The sequence below is a fragment of the Eretmochelys imbricata genome, chromosome 1 (genome assembly GCF_965152235.1).
Source record: "Eretmochelys imbricata isolate rEreImb1 chromosome 1, rEreImb1.hap1, whole genome shotgun sequence".
Taxonomy (NCBI): Eukaryota; Metazoa; Chordata; order Testudines; family Cheloniidae; genus Eretmochelys; species Eretmochelys imbricata.
The window spans coordinates 97,768,434-97,782,575 of NC_135572.1; the positions used below are offsets into that span (position 1 = coordinate 97,768,434).

Here is a 14,142-nt window from a genome sequence, read left to right on the forward strand (position 1 = left end):
AAAGGATATTCAAAGATACATTGTATTGTGTTTTCCATCTCTTACCTCGATCAGTGTGAACAATCCCAAAGCTAAATAGGATTTCCAATAACAAAGTATGATTGCTTTTGTTAAATATGGCGTTCTTGCTTCTTCTTTAGCTTTTTGCACCTCTTTATCCCAGTACCTAGAAAATAAAGTAAAATCAGACTGGCAAACAAGAAAAGTCTAACTTAAAAATCAACAGAAACAAAACATAATTTGCTAAAGTTGTAAAACAGAGAGTTTGGTCTATAGTAGGATTGCCAAATTATCTGGTCAGTCACTCCACATCTGGCACAACCATATACTTTCTCTTTAAGAATCTGACACCAAAATAATCTTTTTTAAAAATTTTATTTTATTGATTTATTTCTGCTTGCTCATGAAAGCCTGTGGTTAGCATTACAGGCTCATTTTGTTCCTCTGTGCTCAAGAACACACTGATAATATCAACAAACCTTGGACTAGCTGCTGATTTATAGAGACATACAACAAAGGCAGAACTAGCTAGTCACAGTCCTTGGTTTGTTCTTAGCCTGGATCAGACTGAGCCAGCTACCGAAGTTAAGGGCCAAGTCACAATAAGCCTTCCTGGCACTGGCCTGCACTGAGGCAGTGTGGAGATGCTCCACCTCGGCAAAATCCCTCTTGGAGCTCCAAGAAGAACAGAGGAGTGTGCACATCCACAGTTCGTTAGGTTGTGAAGCACACTCTCTTATCTTCACCTGGTTATGTACTTAGGTGAAGGGGAAGTGGAATTTTTTTATTATTATTATTTCCATTATCATATTGCCTCGGAGCCCCAATCATGAACCATGACACGATTGTGCTAGGTGCTGTACAACACAGAACAAAAAGACAAGCTCGTCAGTTCAGGGACTACAATCTAAATAGACAAGACAGACTCAGGGTGGAGGAAGGAGGACAACACACAAGCAGAGAGAACAATGTGATGGTGTCAAACATCATGGGGTGGATTGCACCACCTGTGGAGCCCAGGCTTCCCCAGCGAGTGCTCCTTCCTTAGGCAGGGACTATGACTGTGCTTGACCTTTGCATTGTGGCAGGGCTGGGCACCTGCACATGAGCAAGGCACAATCTGTTCAAATCCGAATCAAAAGACAGTAAGAACACAAGTGACCATTCTGTTCATATAATGTGTTCAAGAATACACCAGCGCCACTCTACAATTGTTAAAGCACAGGGATTTTCATATAAGGTGCCTCCCTCATTTCTGGAGGTCAAGTGCATTCTGCTGTGCACCAAGACCCTGTTGGTCCACGAACTGCGAATACACCAATGTCTCAAACCTGCTAAAAGATGGCACGCTAACTTTGGGCATGCGGAATAGCCACCAGAAAGATATTATCTTGATTACTGAGATATTTTCTCTTATCGTCGGGGGGAGGAGGAGGAGTGGAAATAGGGTAAAATGACAGACTCCACAGTGCAGTTTGTTGGATTTTGTGAAGTTTCTATAAGCCTTAGTCTTGCAGGCTGCTTGCTTAAGTAAAGTAAAATGAGAGGTTAAAATAGGGAAAGAACAAGTTAAAAATTACTTAGACAAGTTAGGTATTTTCAAGTCACCAGGGCCTGATGAAATACATCCTAGAATACACAAGAAGCTGATTGAGGAGATATCTGTGCCATTAGCGATTATCTTCGAAATGTCATGGAAGAGAGATTCTAGAGGACTGGAAAAGGGTGAATATAGTGCCCATCTATGAAAAGGGAAATAAGGACAACCTGGGGAATTACAGACTAGTCAGATTAATTTCAGTACCCGGAAAGATAATAGAGCAAATAATTAAGCAATCACCTACAAGATAATAAAGAGATAAGTAACAGTCAGCATGAATTTGTCAAGAATAAATCACGTCAAACCAACTCAATAGCTTTCTCTGACAGGGTAACAAGCCCTGTGGATGGTGGGAAGAGGTAAATGGGTATGTTTTGACTTTATTAAGGCTTTTCAGATGGTTTTACATGACCTCATAAACAAACTAAGGAAATACAACCTAGATGGAGCTACTATAAGGCGGGTGCATAACTGGTTGGAAAACCTCTCCCAGAGAGTAGTTATCATGGTTCACAGCCAAGCTGGAAGGGCATATCGAGTGGGGTCCCGCAGGGATCAGTTCTGGGTCTGGTTCTGTTCAATACCTTCATCAATGATTTAGATAATGGCATAGAGAGTACACTTATAAAATCTGCGGATGATACCAAGCTAGTAGGGGTTGCAAGTGCTTTGGAGGATAGGTTTAAAATTCAAAATAATCTGGACAAACTGGAGAAATGGTCTGAAGTAAATAGGATAAAATTCAGTAAGGAACAATCAGTTGCACACATATATGGGAAACGATTGCCTCGGAAGGAGTCCTGCAGAAAGGGATCTGGGAGTCATAGTGGATCACAAGCTAGATATGAGTCAACAGCTTAACACTGTTTCAAGAAAAGCAAACACCATGCTGGGATGTATTAGCAGGAGTGTTGTAAGCAAAACACAAGTAATTCTTTCACCCTATTCTGGGCTGATTAGGCCTCAAATGGAGTATTGTGTCCAGTTCTGGGTGCCACATTTCATGAAGAATGTGGAGAAATGGGAGAAAGTCCAGAGAAGAGCAACAAAAATTATTTAAAAACTAGAAAACATGATTTATCAGGGAAGACTGAAAAAACTGGGTTTGTTTAGTCTGGAGAAGAGAAGACTAAGGAGGGACATGACAACTGTTTTCAAGCACATAAAAGGTTGTTACAAGGAGGAAGGAAAAAAATTGTTCTCCTTCACCTCTGAGAATAGAACAATAAGCAATGGGCTTAAATTGTAGCAAGCGCGGTTCAGATTGGACATTAGGAGAAATTTCCTGTCAGGGTGGTTAAGCACTGGAATAAATTGCCTAGGGAGGTTGTGGAATCTCCATCACTGGAGATTTGTAATGCAGGTTAGACAAACACCTGTCCAGAATGCTCGAGATAATACTTAGTCCTGCCATGAGTGCAGGGCACTGAACTAGATGACCTCTCGAGGTCCCTTCCAGTCCAACGATTCTGTGATTCTATGATTTACGAATGATTCTCCTTGTGTGTTGTCAAGTAGAATAGAAAGTGAAAATGCACACATAGACCCATAGATTCTGCTAAATATGCCATTATGTCTATGCAAGCATTTTTCCTGACCACATGGGAAGGAAGTGCAATTATTGCAAGAGTCACTGGAAAGACTTCACCCTCCTTTACAGTGTAAGCCCTGAACTCTTCAAGGCACGTCAGCGGATTTTCACTTTGATTATAATGAGAACACGCTCAAATTGATATTCACCTCCACCATAATTAGGTTCTACTATGCTAATATTCTTGGAATTCTGCAAAGATCTGCTGAATAGATGTTAAATGTTGCATTCCACGGGGATTATCAATTTAACTACTACTTCTGCTCTAGCTAACTCAGGATCAAAGAAGTTGTTGCCTCTCATTGCTCCTTCTCCTCTACAGAGAAGTTCCTGCTCCCAATCTAGTTAAGAGTGACAATTAGACCTTTCAGAAGGTTCTGTCCACCTCCTCCATAGCTGCCTCACCTCATGTAACAGCAGGAAGTTAAGAGGCCATGCCACCACTCCTCTGGTAGAGAGGAGAGTATCTTTCAGTAGGAAAGCCCTCTGCAGATATATTGAAACACTACTTGTTTCAAGTTACTATATAATAAAAACCTCTCTCCTATAACAGAGGTACTGATGAGGTTCCTGTAGGAGTCAAGAAAGAAAATTACTTGCATAAACAGTTATTCTCTTAAAACATGTTATAATAAAGATACACTCTTGGTACATGATCCTGGCACATATCTGGAATGGACTCGCTTAACCTTTAAGCCTGCCTTGAAAAAGGATATTTATACCTACGCTTGGAAGGATTAGATTTTATCAGTAAATGTCAGTAGACCAATCGATTTCACCCTACACACACAAGCCAACAAAAAAATATTTCCATTGATAACAACAGAAATTTACAGATAGGCAGAGTAAGAAAAATGCTGTTTGAAAACTTAGAAGCCTGATTTAGGCATAGTTACTTTGTAAACTTACACATGTGATGTTGATAATTTGTGTTTTAACAGCTATAAAGCTTAAACTTTTAAAATCTCAGTCGGTCATTAAATAATTCTTGTCTGATCCCTCCTATTGTCTGATCCTGCCATAACTTCCCACAGCTGTGAAAAATTACAATCAATAAAAACTGAAAAAAGCTTAAAACCCATAATTTTGCATGACTTTTATTTTTATCAATTTAAATTTTCAAAGTGTTTAAAAACAAACATTAATATTAACTGTCAAGTTATAAAAAAATCAAGTTCTGCCAAGCCTACTCATACCACTGGACCTATACCAGTACAAGTTTCAGAGGAACAGCCATGTTAGTCTGTATTCGCAAAAAGAAAAGGAGTACTTGTGGCACCTTAGAGACTAACCAATTTATTTGAGCATGAGCTTTCGTGAGCTACAGCTCGCTTCATCGGATGCATACCGTGGAAACTGCAGAAGACATTATATACACACAGAGACCATGAAACAATACCTCCTCCTGCCCCACTGTCCTGCTGGTAATAGCTTATCTAAAGTGATCATCAAGTTGGGCCATTTCCAGCACAAATCCAGGTTTTCGCACCCTCCGCCCCGCCACACACAAACTCACTCTCCTGCTGGTAATAGCCCATCCAAAGTGACCACTCTCTTCACAATATGTATGATAATCAAGGTGGGCCATTTCCTGAACAAATCCAGGTTCTCTCACCCCCTCACCCCCCTCCAAAAACCACACACACAAACTCACTCTCCTGCTGGTAATAGCTTATCCAAAGTGACCACTCTCCCTACAATGTGCATGATAATCAAGGTGGGCCATTTCCAGCACAAATCCAGGTTTTCTCACCCCCCACCCCCATACACACACAAACTCACTCTCCTGCTGGTAATAGCTTATCCAAAGTGACCACTCTCCCTACAACGTGCATGATAATCAAGGTGGGCCATTTCCAGCACAAATCCAGGTTTTCTCACCCCCCCACCCCCATACACACACAAACTCACTCTCCTGCTGGTAATAGCTTATCCAAAGTGACCACTCTCCCTACAACGTGCATGGTAATCAAGGTGGGCCATTTCCAGCACAAATCCAGGCTTTCTCACCCCCCCACCCCCATACACACACAAACTCACTCTCCTGCTGGTAATAGCTTATCCAAAGTGACCACTCTCCCTACAACGTGCATGGTAATCAAGGTGGGCCATTTCCAGCACAAATCCAGGCTCTCTCACACACACACACCCCGGGACACACACACACAAACTCACTCTCCTGCTGGCAATACCTCATCCAAACTGACCACTCTCCAAGTTTAAATCCAAGTTTAACCAGAACGTCGGGGGGGGGGGTAGGAAAAAACAAGGGGAAATAGGTTACCTTGCATAATGACTTAGCCACTCCCAGTCTCTATTTAAGCCTAAATTAATAGTATCCAATTTTCAAATGAATTCCAATTCAGCAGTTTCTCACTAGAGTCTGGATTTGAAGTTTTTTTGTTGTAAGATAGCGACCTTCATGTCTGTGATTGCGTGACCAGAGAGATTGAAGTGTTCTCCGACTGGTTTATGAACGTTATAATTCTTGACATCTGATTTGTGTCCATTTATTCTTTTACGTAGAGACTGTCCAGTTTGACCAATGTAAATGGCAGAGGGGCATTGCTGGCACATGATGGCATATATCACATTGGTGGATGTGCAGGTGAACGAGCCTCTGATAGTGTGGCTGATGTTATTAGGCCCTGTGATGGTGTCCCCTGAATAGACATGTGGGCACAGTTAGCAACGGGCTTTGTTGCAAGGATAGGTTCCTGGGGGGTGAGAGAACCTGGATTTGTGCAGGAAATGGCCCACCTTGATTATCATACATATTGTGAAGAGAGTGGTCACTTTGGATGGGCTATTACCAGCAGGAAAGTGAGTTTGTGTGTGGCGGGGCGGAGGGTGAGAAAACCTGGATTTGTGCTGGAAATGGCCCAACTTGATGATCACTTTAGATAAGCTATTACCAGCAGGACAGTGGGGCAGGAGGAGGTATTGTTTCATGGTCTCTGTGTGTATATAATGTCTTCTGCAGTTTCCACGGTATGCATCCGATGAAGTGAGCTGTAGCTCACGAAAGCTCATGCTCAAATAAATTGGTTAGTCTCTCAGGTGCCACAAGTACTCCTTTTCTTTATACCAGTACAAAAAATCCTAATGAAGATGTCCTGTGCAGCTAAACCCTCTCTATCAATCAGTGGCATATTTCACCTTTACTAAGGGAATGTTTTTGCCCCTACTAATTCAGTTTGTTTTGTTTTTCAAGCAAAAACATAGAAAGCATAGACTTGTTCCCCTGTCTCTATAAGGGGAGAAAGTTGGATAATATATCTTTACCACAGCATAGAATTGCTTTATTAAGATATAATTCCTGGAATGTCAGAGTACAGAATCTTCGATTCCAGGCATTTTGTAGAGTGCCATTCAAATGAAGCATCTTTGAAGAAAAGATAATAATGCAAATTCTTTTACAGTAACTCCTCACTTATTGTCCTGGTTACGTTCTTGAAAAATGCAACTTTAAGCGAAACGATGTTAAACGAATCCAATTTCCACATAAGAACTAATGTAAATAGGGGTTAGGTTCCAGGGAAATTTTTTTTCACCAAACAAAAGACATTATATACATATACAGTATAAGTTTTAAATAATTTTTAACAAACAATTTAATACTGTACTCACCAATGATGATTGTGAAGCTTGGTTGAGGCAGGGGCATAGCGGGGCTGGAGTGCAGGGGCTTGCCACATTCCGCCCGCCTGGCGCTCCAGCCAGGGAGCGTGGTCGGGGCGCGGGGGCTTGCCTGAACCCTGGCTGGAATGCTGGATGGGCAGAGCAGGGCAAGTCCCCGCACCCCGACTCCGCTCCCCGGCAGGAGCGCCAGGCGGGCAGAATGGGGGGGAGCCAAACAACGTTATAAGGGAACATTGCAGGACTTTAAGGGAGTATGTTCTCGAATAGGTCAGCAACCTAATAGTGAAACAATATTAACTGGGAGGATGTTGTTAAGTGAGGAGTTACTGTATATGTTTTCCTCCCAGAGCACTCCTCTTTGAAGACGTGACTACATGAAGTGTTGATTTTTTCCTTACCATTGCAACTCCTCTCCAACCCTCTCTGACGAATCTTCAGCCAGCACTTTATACATATCATCTTCTTCAAGCTTTCGTTTGTGACCAGTAACAAATAAAGGATTCAACCACCTATTTGAATATACAATAAAAATTGTTATATTCAGTCAATGGAGCAGAAAGAGTAATTTATTTATGTATTAATTTGTTTTCTCAGGTACTCACAAGCCTCCACCGCCCTATTACTGTGGTAACTGAACACTTTACAGTCTTTACCATATTTATCCTCACAACCCCTGAGAGGTAAGAAGTCGCCCTGATATTACAGATAAGGAACTGCGGCACAGAGAGACTCAGGGTATGTCTACACTGCAGTTAGACACCCAGGTATGGCCTGTGTCAATGTAGAAGTTGGGGCTCGAACTGCAGCCTGAGCTCTGGGACCCTCCCACCTCACAGGGTCCTAGAACCTGGGCTCCAGCCTGAGCCCAAACATTTACACCGCAGCTAAACAGCCCCTTAGCTTGAGCCCCATGAGCCCAAATCAGCTGGCACAGGCCAGCCATGGGTGTCTAACTGAAGCGTAGATGTACCCAAGGTGACTTGTCCAAGGCTACACAAGAAGTCTATGGCAGAACAGTGAATTGAACCCTGGTCTCTTAAGTCCCAAGTTAGCACGCTCACGAGCTTCCTTCCTCTCCACTGTCCAGACCCTGGGTACTGTATACTCTTACCAGCATAGAAAGCAGGAAATAAAGAATATTCTGACAATCAGTTCCTTTTAAAAGGAGTGGAATTCTGGGTAAGTAGAAAAGCTTAAAATTTCCCATCAATAAAAAATGAGTCACAAAATGTATAGCAAGGAAATATACGTTAGAAATGACACTTACGAAAATAAGTCAGAAAATAAGGTAAATTTGTGTCACTATGGACACACTATTATAGTAATATTTTGGGACTAAAAAGAGATAGGAGTAATAACAATTCTTAAAATCCTTTAACAGTTTTATACAACAATTCTAGTGATATGTCCAAATAAATCATTAAATTGCGGATATGGTCCAGAATTATCCCTGTTAGAGAATTTTCTTTAAACTGGAATCTCTTTCATAATATTTCTCTTCCAAATGTACCAAACTCTACAAATTATAGCATGTAGACTAGACAAACCAAAATGTAAAACACTAAGCTAGAGACTGAAATCCCACACACACAGGAAGGAACTGTCCACTATCAGATAAAACATCTAAATCTCAAAAAACAAAAGAACCATATACTTCATTATCATCTCCAACACAGTCTTCATCAATACTTTGGGTAGTTAACTAAAGAGCTTGGGATAGAAATAGAACTGAGGGAATAACTGATTTTCCATTCAGTGGCAGAACTGAAAAATGCAGAAACAGAAAAAAAAGTCCTCACTTCGGGTTAAACCCCAAACCAGAAATGTTTTCAGTTTCTCACAGAAATGAAGAAAAAAACCTGAAAAAGTTCAATTTGAGTCAAAACATTCTGCTCAACCTGAAATTAATTTTTTGAGGGTAGGGTTGATTTAGAAGTATAAACATTTTATTTTGAAAATGTAAACAAAAAAAACAAAAAAAAATATTTTGACTTTTTGAAAAATTTTCTTCATTTTTTTGGCCAAAACTATTTGCCAGATTTGACCCAAATTCACAAATAGTTTTGGTCAACTCAAAACTGGTGGTGGTTGTTGTTTTTTCATTCCAAAAATTTCACCCAGCTCCAGATATAAAGAAAATATTTTCTGGCACTCCCATATCGCCAAAGGCACTGCCCTGCTCAAATTCTGTTGATGTCCTATCCTGAATTATTTCTAGAGCTGTATAAAATACTTCCTCTGTCAGAAATCCAAGGAAAAGAAATAACCTTTAATTCCAAGCTCTGCCAATTGTGGGTAACTCAGGAGACACATCTGGTTGTGAGTGAACACAGAAATTTTATTTTAATTATGTTAAGCTGGGTAAAAAAAAACATGTAACCAGACTTTTGAAAGCTGCTGAATCTTCATCAAAGAGTCAAGAGAAATCTTTGCAATGTCTCATGGAGTTATAAATATGTCACAAGAAATTATATGGGGACACATTTCACGGCTTGATATCCATTCATTAAATATATGGAAAGAAAGATGCTAACCTCAACTAAGCAGAATATGGATGCAATACTAGCCAAAAGATTTACTCTGTCTGACCTGACAAGGCTTTTGAAGTTTAAAAATGTCAGAGAAAACTGCCGGTTGGCTAGCTCACTCACAAATATAAAACTTGGTAGTTAAAATGTTCACATTGTAAAGTTTTAAATATAGAATGATTGTTATGGTGTTTTGCAAATACATTACAAAGCGTTCTATCAGCATTAATAGTAATAAAAGACATAGTAAAAATGCAATTAGGAAGAAATGGACAGATTAACAAAGGGACGTATTTCTATTAACGAAGAGCTCAGCTCCAATTTGGACAGCAAAATAAATGGCCAGATTTTCAAAAAGTTCAGTATATTAAAAAAGCTCTTCTGAAAATCTTGCCAGAAGTGTCACAGTGCAAGCTGTTGAGTACTGAGCACTGTAAAATATGGCCCCAATTATGGGCACTGAATATTGATAACGTGGTCCACAATATTTAAGTGATAGCAGAGAGAGTGAGGCCATGTCTACACTACAGAGTTAAGTGGACTTATGTAATATCGATAATCATAAGTCATTTAATGCCATCGGTTGTGCACGTCCACACAATGCTCCTTGTGTTGGTAGAACACGTCCACAGTCGTCGCTCTTACAACGACAGAGAGAGCGTTGCACTGTAGGTAGCTATCCCACTGTGCAACTCGCCACCCTCTGCCACTGAAATCTCTGGGAACGGATCATGGCACATCATGGAGACGTGCTCGCCGTCCCGTGATGTAGGTCTTTCCATCCCACCATTCCATGGGCTTCCTACTTCATTTTGTGCTGTTTTCCAACCATCCTTGTAAACTATGTGCCCACCATCTCTGCCTGGCAGCATGGATCCTGATCTGCTGACCAGTCTGATGATGAGCATTATGAACACAACACAGCTGGTCCTGCAGTATTTCATGAGCAGAGATTCAAAACAGAGAGTGAATTGGTGATGCCTGCCCCACTGTTTGCCATGAAAACAAATAATTCAAGATTGCTGCTGGCATTCATGAACTAGCTTGCCACAGTAGACTGACGGTACTGGGCTCAGGAAACAAGCACCGAGTGGTGAGATCGCATCATGATGCATGTATGGGATGATGAGCAGTGGCTATAAAACTTTCGGATGTGCCAATCTACCTTCCTGGAACTGTGTGTGGAGTTCTCCCCTGGAACTGTGGTGCAAGAACACAAGAATGAGAGCCGCTCTCACTGAGGAAAAGCAAGTGGCGATCTCTGTATGGAAACTGGCAACTCCAGACTGCTACCAATCAGTCACAAATCACGGTCCATCTTGGGGGTTACCGTAATGCAAGTGTGCAGGGCCATTAATCGCCTCCTACCATGAAGGACTGTGACTCACGATAATGTGCAGAAAACAGTTGATGGCTTTGAGGCAATGGGATTCCCTAACTGCAGCAGGGCAATAGATGGAACGTATATCCCAATTTTGGCCCCCAACCACCTTGCAACAGAGTACATCAACCGAAAGGGATACTTCTCCATGATCTTGCAGGCACTGGTGAATCACCAGGGCTGAAAAACTTAGGAGTTGGGCCCGTCTTCAAGGAAATTCATGTTATCGGAAGAAGAGACAGTTTGGTTACAAGGGCAGAGATGAGGTGATGGGAATCTTGGAAGAAAAATTCAAGAGGGAGTTTTTTTGGTCGCTCATTCACACTGCTTGAGTGTCCATCGAAGAAAGGTTTGAATAAATGAAACACCATGAAAACACTGGGGGCGGGGGAGGAAGGGGCTTATAAGCTGCAGGCAGACAGGAAAACACTCTTGAACAATTGTACGGACCTTCACTGGACGCTGACACATGGGGAATGTTTGAATGTTCGATAAAGGCCTCTATATCAAATTGGACATGTGTCACATTTTGCCACATGGGAAGCACTTTCCCCTCCAAGTTCTCCAATTCATTCATGATGCAGAGCTGAAGGACACTTTGAGGATTCTACTCACGCTGCTAGGCACAGTCACAAGTGGTGAGCACAGCTTTTCGAAGCTCAGGCTAATTAAAACGTATCTTCGATTGACAATGGCCGACCAGAGACTGACATCACTTGCTATTTTATCGCTTGAAAACGTTATTGGCTAGTCTTTTGATCTCTCTGACGCCGTGCTTAAGTTAGGGAGGGCAAAGGCAAGAAATGCGACCTTTTGAACTAACGGACTAGGGTTAACATTCTAAGGCTGTCACCTACTGTAACACATTTTAATATTGGCCCAACCAATGTTGGTGCACAGTTGGGTGGGGGAGAGATAGCTCAGTGGTTTGAGCATTGGTCTGCTAAACCCAGGGTTGTGAGTTCAATCCTTGAGGGGGCCATTTAGGGATGTGGGGCAAAAATTGGGGATTGGTCCTGCTTTGAGCAGGGGGTTGGACTAGATGACCTCCTGAGGTCCCTTCCAACCCTGAGATTCTATGATTCCTCCCTAAATGTCTTGGTATTAGTACATTTCAGTTATTCTTAAAATTAAAAGGTTTCTATAAGCTTAGTGGAAATGGATTTTTTTATTTACTGAAATGTGGCATAAATAAATACAGATTTACAGATCCTAGCGTAAAAATTTATAGTCTTATATGACAGGGATAAATCATGCATCAAAGTCGTGAAATGGGCTACAAATGCAATAAAAAAAATAAAGTATTCAAAAGTTTAACAAATGGAGGGGGGCACCAAAGATGCTCCTCGCCTGGGCGCCATTTGGTCTAGGGCCAGCCCTGGTCCTTATTAAGTCCATAATTTCTGGTGTCTAGCAGAGTTATGAATTTAAGTTCCCAGGCTTATCTTTTGAAGGTATTGTGCAGGTTTCCTTTGAGGAAGAGAACTGAGAGATCAGATATGGCATTATCATTCTGTGAAAAGTGGAAGCTGAAGTTAGACAAATTCAACCTTAAAATAAGATGTAATTTCCTACTAGTGACAGTAATTAAACAATTTAACAGCATAGCAGGGGAGGTGGTGGACTCACCATCACCTGGAGTTTTTAAAAGGAGATTAGATATCTTTCTGAAAGATGTGCTTTAATCCAGCTGCTGGGAGAAATGCTACATGTGTTCCGGGGGTCAGGCTAGATGGTTGTGGTGGTCCCTTCTGGCCTTATAGTCTGAATCTACTAATCCCCCTGTTCATTCCCTTCCTTCATGGGCCATAGAGAGAACAGTAAATTCTGCATTGCCTTCAATATACTCATAACACCAGCAGCTCTACATTATGACAATGACTATCATAAAATCTCATACTTCAGAGCTTCAGAGACGGCCATAACTGGATACAGGACACTGACCAGAGCTCTAAGGATACAGACAGACACTCTTCTTTCTCAGGTGCCTGGCTGGTTTGTCTTGTTCACATGCTCAGGGTCAAACAGATTTGGGGTCATGAAAGAATTTTCTCTCAAGTCAGACTGAAAGGGACCTTGAGGCGGTTTTGCCTTCTTCTGGACCACAAGGCATGGATCACCAGGTAGGATCATCTGAGCATATCTCACCAGTTGATCTCTGACCTGACTTTATGACCTATGACACTGACTCAAGGGTGATTTTATGCTTGCTAGAGGTAAAATGACATTATAAAAGTATAAGATGGAGTGTATTTCTTATTAGCGTATTAGGAACATGCATGGAGGAAAAATATATAAAACATAAGCAAATGAGTTATTAGGTCTGTTGTACACTAGAGGCTGTGAGTTAGCTGACTAGTGTAGGACTAAGGAGATATCTGATCTACAGTTATTTTGCACTGTCATTCTCAGAGACAAATGAGTAACCACAAATAGATATACTACACCACAGGATTCTGCAAGAAAGAAGTTGGGGAAGGGGAGCCTTTAGCAATTAGGTTGCTATACAGTATCTAAGCAGTTAGACTGAATGATCCTACCTCATTTTCATTGGCAGAGGCTAAAATAGGGAAAGAACAAGTTAAAAATTACTTAGACAAGTTAGATGTCTTCAAATCACCAGGGCCTGATTAAATACGTCCTAGAATACTCAAGGAGCTGACTGAGGAGATATCTGAGCCATTATTATCTTCGAAAAGTCATGGAAAAGAGATTCCAGAGGACTGGAAAAGGGCAAATATAGTACCCATCTATAAAAAGGGAAATAAGGACAACCCGGGGAATTACAAACCAGTCAGATTAATTTCAGGACCTGGAAAGATAATGGAGCACATAATTAGCAATCACCTAGAAGATAATAAAGTGATAAGTAACAGTCAGCATGGAGAGGAACTGGATGGCACTCCATACCTAGTCCCCATGGGGGCTGGCCAAGGCCCCAGCCGTGCCCCTCTGAAACATTCCTCCACATCCCCCTGGGGGGGACCCACAGTTTGGGGACCTTTGATCTAGATAATGGTCTACATAGAGAGTACACTTATAAAGTTTGCAGACAATATCAAGCTAGGAGGGGTTGCAAGTGCTTTGGAAGATAGGATTAAAATTCAAAATCATCTGGACAAACTGGAGAAAATGGTCTGATGACCAAATAAGATGAAATTCAATAAGGACAAATGCAAAATACTCTACTTAGGAAGAAACAATCAGTTGCACACATACAAAATGGGAAATGAGTGCCTAGGAAGGAGTCCTGCAGAAAGGGATCTGTGAGTCATAGTGCATCACAACCTAATATGAGTCAACAGTGTAACACTGTTGCAAAAAAAGCAAACATCATTCTGGGATGTATTAGCAGGAGTTTTGCAAGCAAGACATGAGAAGTAATTCTTTGACTCTACTC

General features: G+C 41.3%; 1 protein-coding gene across 1 annotated transcript in view; it reads right to left on the reverse strand.

Moving 5' to 3' along the window:
* ABCC4 (ATP binding cassette subfamily C member 4 (PEL blood group)) overlaps window positions 1–14,142 on the reverse strand; it is a 200,201-nt gene that overhangs the window by 168,105 nt on the left and 17,954 nt on the right. Inside the window, exons 2-3 of the mRNA XM_077807040.1 lie at window positions 7,232–7,342; window positions 46–166 (exon numbers count right to left, since the gene is read on the reverse strand). Of these exons, the coding sequence (XP_077663166.1) occupies window positions 46–166; window positions 7,232–7,342 (232 nt within the window). The remainder of the gene's footprint in view (window positions 1–45; window positions 167–7,231; window positions 7,343–14,142) is intronic.